The sequence below is a fragment of the Sardina pilchardus genome, chromosome 9 (genome assembly GCF_963854185.1).
Source record: "Sardina pilchardus chromosome 9, fSarPil1.1, whole genome shotgun sequence".
Lineage (NCBI taxonomy): Eukaryota > Metazoa > Chordata > Actinopteri > Clupeiformes > Clupeidae > Sardina > Sardina pilchardus.
In genome coordinates this window covers 4,099,863-4,109,862 of record NC_085002.1, presented here as the reverse complement: position 1 = coordinate 4,109,862, position 10,000 = coordinate 4,099,863, and the positions used below count along the sequence as shown (strand labels likewise).

Genomic DNA, 10,000 nt, shown 5'->3' with positions numbered 1-10,000 from the left:
TCCAACAACTTGGAGAACAATGAAAAAAAGAAACCTTAAATCCGTATCGTTACCATGTTGTGGTTTGACATTTAAAAGGAGCAATGGCCCTCTATTGGAGCACCTGTGCTATGGGCGGCCTCCGTCTCCACCCCTGTGGAGAGCTGAATAATTGAGGTGTGTTCAGGGGACACCATTATCCGGGGCTGGACTGGTAATCAGACACCGTGGGTAAACTAGTCTAATCCGCTTCATCCTTCTGGTCGCTTCTCTCCCCAACAAGGCACCTGCCGTGAGCACCTGAGTGGTCCTATTGGCGCCTGAGCCCCCAGGAAGATGAACAAGGAGCCTTCAGCCTCGTCACACACAGAGCAGACACACAGGTAAAGAACCGTCACACTTCACACGTACATGAAATGTATCGGGAACGTAGTCTGTTGGCGTAGAGATGAAGTGTTACCCAAAAGAGGCAAACTCACTAACTACCCAACTCAGTAAACAGGACAATGATATGTGAGGGCACATGCTGTTTGATGGACAATAAGGCAAGTGTGAGGGTGTTGTGTGCTCCTTCAACTGAGAGGACTCTTATGATTCTTCATAGAGAGGAGACCACTCTGTTAGCAGTGTGTCACATTTACAGTGGAAAGAACCTGTTCATTAAGCATGATGGCTTTCTTGGCTCACACAAGCAGGCTAGCCTGCAAAGCATTCATATAAACTTGTTTTATGTTCACTGGAACCAGCGCCTTCCTTTTCAGGATAGATGTGGAACTAATCCACATGACTGTGAGGATGTGGGAGTATCGCTAGGAGAGCTTTTCTGTCGTGTTGCTGCAAAGACAGGATGTCAGTGTGTAGCAGGAACAGAACTGAACTCGTGTGTGCTAAATGGCACATTTGTCTTCACAAACTTCTAACTACAGAACGTCTAATGAGTGATTCCACTGGACTTTGTACAAAGGTCTATTTGGTACATGGAAGGTCTGGTCTGGTAGAAAATAATGTAAAATTCAGTTCCATGTCTTTGAACTCTACATGTAAAGAAAAATGGCATTATATAAATAGTACATAGCAGAAATGTATTCTTCTTCACATAACTCCCTAGGTCTTGGTAATTAACACTATATGGAAAGCATGGAGGAATATTCTAGAAAACAGATCAGCCAGTGTGAAGATAGCTCATTTTAGATGCTGTTGACTCTCTTCTCCACACCTGAATTGAAATGTTATTTGTGAAAATGCTTTTACAAAACCCTTCCAGACTTGTGAAATATGTAAATCAGAAAAGGTCTATGCCATTCTGATGTAGGTCACATACAGCCATCTTAAATGAAGATGCAACACTTAAAGCCAGTGGTTTTTGTCTGCTACAAAACACACATTCTACACGATTTGATCCTGCCCCAAGCTCCAACTCTGGAAGGCATCTGTTCCACATTCGGCTGCTATCTTGGTATTATATGCTAAATAGCCTCATGCCGCTGGGTATTTCTGCGTGTCCAGTCCAAGCCTGCGGGGGCATTTTGCAGCACTTGTGAGATTAGTATTTTTGGTAACAATTCCATTGTACTCCGAGAAGGATAAACGTATACGGAGGATTAAAAAAAATATTAAGAAAACAGGCGGCACCCCGGACATCTTCGTGAAATGATCTAAATTTCCCTTTTAAATAGGCTGATGGTAGTTTCACAGTGACCTTCCGTAAAGGGGTCAGCGCATTCGCGCCTGCGATGAGTGTATAAGTCCACGGGCCCTCTCTCTCCTCCCCAAACTTTATTTACTGACTGCAGCAGATTAGGGCGCAATAACAGACACTAAACCTCACTCAAACGTTACACCATTGGCCAGGAGCAAATAGGGGATTAAAATCGTGGGCCATCTACAGAACGACTAGAATGTGGCTTAGTTGCCTTTTCTTGAGCTTCGGTGACAATTTAGCGACATACTCTGTTTATACGGCCTTCTTGTGAAATGAACATCCAGAAATTTCCGAATGACACATGAATCCGGTCTGGTTGCTCTTCAGTCTGATGTAGATGACGAAGGACGTTTTGACGCATTATTAGTGATGTATTAAGAGATTCGTCCACATCAATATTATATATTCTAAACCAAGATGTAAATTAAGAAAAACGATGCTTTTGTGAAAGAAAACCTGTTTTCCCCTCGACTTTTTGTCATGTCATGTAAACTAGGAGAGCTTGTGCATGCAGGAAGAGCCAGGAGGGAGATAGCTGGGCTGTGATGTGCTCATTTCACTGTTCACTGACGCCGTGACGAGAAACGGCCAGCGCAGCGGACACACGAGGATGCTCTCGTGCGCACTCGCGCTCTCCCGGTTGTTCATAGCGATCAACATGGAAGTGCTTTATTAACGCATATGCGTCCCTGCTGCTTGTGAGCTGATGTATTTTAATTCGACAATTGAGACCGGACCTAGACATTTTTGGTCGCTGAATCTGTGGACTTTCGTCTTCGCGATCGAGTGGATACAACCAAGACGTCTGCCGGCAAATAAGTCTTCAGAAAAGGTATGGATGTTGCCGCTATACGAGCGAATGGACACATTCTTTGATATTCAAGGTTGGTATGGATGCTCCTTTATGTAGGCAAGTATTGTAATTATTACCACTTCTCTACATCATGGAACAAAACATGTCAACTTATCTAGGTTGCTGGCCTCTAGACATCGCTTTCTCTACCGGTGTCATTCGTCTCTATTTTATTAAATGGTCGTTCCAGGTGTCTTTGCTTTGCATATGGTATGCCATGAGCTTGGTGTTAAATTACGAAGGCTTTTAAATAGTGTTTGAAATGCACTGAGCTAACTGCCACTGGCCGTAAAAATGCCAAAAACCGAGTATGGTCACGGTCGTAAAGGTGCGTTGTAACACATTAAAATCCATCCACAACACCATCTGATAATATAGAACACCTAGAACATTATAGTCTGATGGCCACGCGTTAAACGGGTGTCCTAAAACACAATAATCTCGTCGTCATGTCGAAATATTTGGACATTTAGGCTATGTTATTAACTAAACCATCTCCATCTCCTTTTGTTCAAGGAGAGACACTGTACATGCGATGAAGGTTATTGTGGTTATTGTTCAAGTGTTAGGCATCGCTTTTGGGAATGTCAGTGGCTGTTTGCATCATTGCATCGCTCCGCAGTCGATTTGTGTAAACTCCAAGTGAGATTTAAACAAAACGACACATATAGCCCATCATTTTTCCATTATACCTCACTGTGATACACTTAACGCGTTTATGAGACGCCTGGTCATAATTACTTTCCCCCACTGATTGGCTGTCAAATGTGTAGCCTATCCGGGTTCTGTGGTAAAAAAAATCTGGCGATGTGACCTTTTTCAGCTTCTCCTTTTCTCTGCGGGGCCTAGCAGTTCAAGGACTTACACAACTGATTCGACCAGTGATGTGTTAGAGTGACAGCCCAGAATTCATGCAGCTTATACGTTTGTTTTTGGTTCGACTACTAGTCTCATTTTTGGCCATGCTTTAAATGCGAGTGATCGCTCTTTTGTTCTGTAAATAGTATCGGGTTATTGACAGGATCCTAGTAAACACAACAGGGACATGGCTTGTTGGCGTTAAATGCTGTACTGTTGGAACACGACGCTCATAGTTTTATTTTTCGCCGGATCAACCTATTTTCATAGAACCAGGCAACGTTCATTGATTTTTCCAAAGCCTGCAACTTTGTCCATGTTCCATCAGCATTCAGCATCCTCGCGAAGTGAGAGGAAACTGGCACTAGCCCAATTGTCTCGTGAGGTGCTTTTGGATCCGTTTGTGTTTCTGACACCCAGAATCTTAGACAGGTCCAAAACAACCGTTTTAATTCTGTCCTGTTGACAACTCTTGCCAGGGATTGAATTCTAGCATTAGACATATCAAACTACAGTAGGCTATAAACCATATAGCCAATAGTCCAGTATGAACACGCTGAAAGGAATTTCATTGGTACATCTGTGTTGTAGAAGAAACAAAGATGCTGCCATTGGTTAAAGGAGAGGTTGGGTGTTTTTTTCTTGCGTTCGAGGGAGGATGGTTGTGGGTGGATGTTATAGCAGAAGTGGCCAGAACTGCGCGAGAGCAGACTTGGGTTTAAAGAGTCCAACACTTGACTTAATCCGGTATGGGCTACAGAACAGGTCTCTGGTCCCCCACACTTCTCTCACCCACAATGCTACGTAAGGCTTGAGTGGCCAGTTAAATGGACTTGCTTGTTACTCTCTCTCTCCGTGGTCTGTAGCTGCATAACTGTGTGTGTTTCATGTTCTTTAATTGGACTTGCTTGTTTCTCTCTCTCCGTGGTCTGTAGCTGCATAACTGTGTCTGTACCTACATAACCGTGTCTGTGGCTGCTTAACTGTGCCTGTACCTACATAACCATGGTCTGTACCTACATAACCGTGTCTGTACCTACATAACTGTGTCTGTACCTACATGTACATAACCATGGTCTGTACCTACGTAACTGTGTGTGTTTCATGTGTTCTCCTCAGAGGCAAACTATGCCAGCAGCACCAGAGTTCCTGTCTTTGGTGACGTGCCGGCTGCTCGGTGGTAAGGCCTCTCCGCGCTCCCCCTCCCGCCCCTGTTGTGCCCGCGCTCTGCCCCCCTCCCCTGGCACAGCCACCTCCATGCCGCTGGGCGACGCCCGCAGGCCCACTACGCCCGCCCAGCCATGAGCGACTCCGCTCCTGCTGCCCCAGCTGCCGCGCCAGCCTCAGCCACCCCGGGCACCGCGACCGCGCCCGTCCCTGCCGCCACACCTGCCCAGCCGGCCTCCGCCGCACCCCCGGTGCCCTCCACCGCCGTACCCGCCGTACCCGCTCCTCCGGTGGCACCGGTGGGCTCTCTGGCCCAACGCAAGCGGGCGCAGTATGCCAAAAGCAAGAAGCAGGGCAGCACGGCCAACACGCGGGCCGCTCGAGCCCTCTTCTGCCTCAAGCTCAACAACCCCATCCGCCGAGCCTGCATCAGCCTGGTGGAGTGGAAGTATCCTTTACTGGCCCCAACGCACAGGGGAGGGGGGGTGGGGCGACAACAGAGCCCATTTCTTATGTGTTTGTCTTTTGTCTTGTCTGTGTTTTTGTCCCTTGTGTGTGCTGTTTTTGGTGTCTAGGTTTTGGTGTTTACCTCGAGGTATTGAGGGTTTTGTTGATAGAGGCCTAGTAGATTACTTTTTGTGTGTGTGACCAGTTCAGTTATCAGCTTGTGTGATGTGGTAATCTAGAACTCTCTACAGGAGTGTTTGATAGTTTTTCTGGTGTTTGTTTGTTTCAGTGTGATCTTTGTTGTTCTGGGACAAATTCTAGCACTGCCAGCGTGGAGGTGTGTGTGTGTTGAGTTGAGAGGGAAGCGCACTAGCTGGGTATAATATAGCGACTATGAGCGGCGCCAGTGTGTGAATGCGCTGTGTGTTTTAACCAAGGATTCTTATAGGTCATTAACTTCAGCTCCGTCACAGGTTACCATTCATTTTCTGTGGCCGACAATGAAATCAGTGGAGCTTGTGTGAGTGAGGAGACAAAGCAGAACAGAATGAGATTGAGTTTGTTCTGATACCACGGCAAAAGGAGATCAGATAAGAGCTCGCGCTTGTTCAAGCTTGTTTGACTTGAGATAAAAGAGTCACATCTGAGGGGGGGGTGGGGGGGTAGCTTCACAAAGGACCACATAAGCACAGGCATCACACACAATTAGGCAAAGTTTGATTGTCAAAGTGTGAAGGTTGTGTGGAGGACACAATGATAACGGTGTCCACGCCACACTGGTATACATCTGCAGAGGTAGAGCACCAGGACTGAGTATTCAGCATTTCCTCTGTGTATCCTCAGGCTTAGAATATACTTCTGTTGAGCTATTGCCACTCTACAGCGATGCTTGAGGCTTCCATCCATTAAATATTTGAGGCAACAATGTTGGGAATAGCCAGCTGAGTTTTGACAATGCTAAATATCCTTGTGGCTGTGTGATATAATTGTGGAAGTTGCGTTGGACTCAGACAGACAGTGTGTCTCTCATCAGTGTTATCCACTGAGGTGTCCCCTGTGTCATCAGTGCAACAAATAGTTCAGACTGAGCATTACAAAGTCATTTGGGTTGCTCCCTAGGCACAGCGAAAGTCACTATGTCCTAAATCCTGAAATACTGTTAGTGCACCAGGAGAAAGACGTAGTAGTTCTCCCAGCTTCGCTTTCACCCTTGCTTGTACGCTACTCCAGGGTGTCCGATTGTGATTTCAGTGCATTATTTCAGTATCAGCAATTATCCCCTTCCTGCATAAAGAGTAGTACACCACTGTGCTGTGCGCTGTGTGTTGTGACTGTTGGCAATGCTGCATTTGTACTGAGTGTTATGCTTTATGTTAACATGCTTTTGGATGCTTATAAAATGTGACGTAGTGAATTTAATTATGTAAAATAGGAGTCATTCTGTGCTGTACCCCCTGCTGTGTTCTCCTTAACTCTCTCTCTTCTCAGGCCATTTGATATCTTTATATTGATTGCTATTTTTGCCAACTGTATGGCCTTAGCTGTGTACATCCCCTTCCCTGAAGATGACTCTAACTCAACAAACCATGACCTGGTGAGTACATTTGGTTCATCTTTCACTCATCACCATGCTAGCTTCGGATGCTTGTGATATTTCTTACGTGAGGAGTGGTGTTTGCACCAGACGTTCTCGCCCTTGCGGGTCGTAGGTCGTTGCCAAGGCTTCCCATGTTAAGACGCTGGACTGTTGATTTAATTGGCCTTCCGAAACCATTCCAGCTGCGCTACACGGTTATGCCGTTTCTGCATGGTTTGTTTGGACTGAACTGAATGTCTCAGTATTTGGCCGCTGCCATGTTTTCTGCAGTATTACTACTCAAATGTAGTGTGAATGCATCACTCTAATTGAGACTGAGTCTGTGTGGGCGGCAGCGTCCTTTATGGTTTGGTGAATATCAGGCCAGCCATGAGCTGCTGTGGCCAGAAGACATGTATGTTTGCGGAGGCTGTTTTTGTCGGTGTTTGATGAGGTGCAAATGTTGCGTCACTTGCATGTCCTGTAAAGAGCCGTGTGCACATCTCTAGCGGCACGGTTTCTTCTTTAGACTTGTGTGCTGGTTTTGCCTGCTGTTCCTGGAGGGGATATTGTGGAGGCATTTTTTTTTTACCGTTTTGAATATGTTCCTAGTTGGATGGGTTAACTTTTGACAATTCAGCTTTGTTGCTTTTGAAAGATCTTTGTGCGAGTGAAATCTATTTTGGGAGATGATGCTGATGCCTCTATGGCTCTCAGCATTGACACTGCTATGAATTGTGGGTGATGTAGTGTTTTCACCGCTCTGCTGTTGAAAATGAGCCTGTATCCATATGAAGCCAGATGTGACAGCTGCTCCCAATCAGGGAGAAATGACAGCGCAAGTGCTAATGGTTTGTGAGATGAATACGTCCTCCAGAACTCTGCAGTCTAAAACAGGAGAGTTGGAGGTCTTCTCAAATGCTCACTCTTTTCAATCATGCTTCCTCTCCAAGAGTCTGAGCTCTTGAGCATGGTGACAAATGACATCATGTTCACACTACAAAAAGCTACCCACACTTAAAATGCTGTCTATAGCAGTAACTTTTAAAACGGTTGTAGTAGAAATGTTTTAGTCCAGAAGAACAGCAGTGTCCAGTCCACACTGTCACGGGTCATCGCGAACAATAGAGAGCAATCAAAGCCAATCAAAGTACTTCCCGTTTTAACAACATCACAATAAAAACACTATTTGGGTTCTCCTCATCATTGGTCAGTGTGAAGGCTCATATTATTATTATAGCTACAGTTATCATTGGAATTATTCATGGTGCTGTGGATGGTACATAACGGCTCATTCTCACTCCGTTATCATATTTCAGGGTTCCTAGTTCTAGATGAGATCTGGAATTTAATTGTCATACATCGAGCACTTAATACCATCAAATGAAGATGTAATGATACACTGCACTGGCTTAGACAATTGGCAATTGATTCGCCACTGAGAAGGTCACAGGAGCAGAGAAAGATGATCTTTTGCTTCTGCTCATTTGAATACAAAACAAAATAGACCATAGTACAGCACTGAGGGGTGGAAAACACAGTGTTCTTATTTCAAGTAACATCACAGTTAAATGTTCTCCTGATTGGCAAAATGTCGTTACAGTTGGTATGTGATGGGTGGAATGCAGAGACTGCCTTTGAGGGGTGAGGACTGAGGACTGAGGACTTAACTTGTGTGGCGAGCTGCTGCGCTGGTACACAAATGTGTAGTGTTTCTGAAGCCACCCTGAGATTTGTGTAGGAGATGTACAGCAGGGTGCAGGGAATGGCTGTAGGACCCTATTGTTTATGTTTATATATATGTAATAGTTTAATATATGTGTTATAAGTATTGCATGATGTATCTACTGTATACACATTCTGTATCATGTCAGATTATACTGTAGGTATTGATATCAAACTTAATTCATACATTTTATGTTCAGGCAGTGCAGATATCATTTGTTATATACTGTTGGTTGGCTGGCTGTACATTACGGCATGATTTAGGGATTTTTTTTTTCTGATAGATATTGAAATTGGGATTTGCAATATGATTTTTGAATGTCAATGAATTGATTCAGTTCAATATTCCAACCGTCTCTTTAATTCGTGCCACATCTGATTGGTGACACAGCACAGTACCTCCGACCAACGATGAAGCTTAACCAATCAGAATGTTTGTGCCCCTCACGCATTACGCACGCACACCCACCAACCAGAAGTCACATAGTCAATGAGGGTGAAAGGAATATAAATGTAATAAAAATGTGACAACATGAACTGTGCGATTATTTGTAGCTTTTGCGATTTGGTAATTACATTGGTTCAGTGTCTAGTTAGCTGTAGTGGGTATATTGTGATGTAGTCGAGTTAGCTGTAGTGGGTATACTGTGATGTAGTGGTTCGCCGTAGTGGGTATACTGTGATGTAGTGGTTTGCCGTAGTGGATATACTGTGATGTAGTCGAGTTAGCTGTAGTGAATTTGCTGTGATGTAGTAGTTAGCTGTAGTGGGTATACTGTGATGTAGTCGAGTTAGCTGGATGTGCTGGAGTAGTTAGCTGTAGTGGGTATACTGTGATGTAGTAGTTAGCTGTAGTGGGCATACTGTGATGTAGTCTAGTTATCTGTAGTGGGTATACTGTGATGTAGTAGTTATCTGTAGTGGGTATATTGTGATCAACCCCAAATGTTAATACTTATCCTATTTTTCAAGTGGGTATACTGAGATGGTGATTATTTTGATGTGGTCATACTGCGTATCATGTAGACTACACCACCGCGTTGGCTCATATTGCGGTTGCAATTGTGATAATTGTGTGGCCCTACTGTACATCTATGAATCTAGTGGTTGGCTGCTAAGACGTCAGCATCAGTTACTTTGGAAGCAGTGGGAATAGGAGCAGCCTGCAGCGTTCTATTGAATGAGACGCGTTTTGACTGGATCCTGAATATTCCGAGAGGAAATGAAACGCTGCAGCTGTGATGGTATTGGTAGAAAAAGCCAGACATGCTGTGTGTTTCTGCAGTCATTGCCATCAAAGTGCTCCTGTATAATTGGGCCTGGGGCAGCATCTCCCCTGTGACTGTGATGTGTGCAGGGCCCAGGAGACCATACTGCAGTGTCCTGGGGACTAGCCTCCATCAGCTGTGGGCATTATCTCACCATATTTAGTTTGGTAAGCTCTTTCCAAGGGCACAGGACGCTGTCACCCCCCCCCCCCCCCCCCAGACCCCCGCGCCTCCTCTCTCAGCGTCCTTTCTTCGGTCTGCATCTGTCCCACGCAGACACTTCCTGTCCCTCCATGACAGCGTTCGCAAACATGTGACTTTGCATTGAAAAGACCAGCTTAGTGTCTCCAGATGGGGGGGGGGGGGTAATGGATCTGTTACTTGTGTTCCTTATTCCTTAATGAAAATACATAGACAAATGAGAG

At 45.1% G+C, this 10,000-nt stretch overlaps 1 protein-coding gene across 1 annotated transcript in view; it reads left to right on the top strand.

The window, feature by feature from the left end:
• The first annotated feature begins 4,693 nt into the window (after positions 1 to 4,693).
• cacna1da (calcium channel, voltage-dependent, L type, alpha 1D subunit, a) overlaps positions 4,694 to 10,000 on the top strand; it is a 98,803-nt gene continuing 93,496 nt past the window's right edge. Inside the window, exons 1-2 of the mRNA XM_062544911.1 lie at positions 4,694 to 5,007; positions 6,495 to 6,600. Coding sequence (XP_062400895.1) covers positions 4,694 to 5,007; positions 6,495 to 6,600 — 420 coding nt within the window. The remainder of the gene's footprint in view (positions 5,008 to 6,494; positions 6,601 to 10,000) is intronic.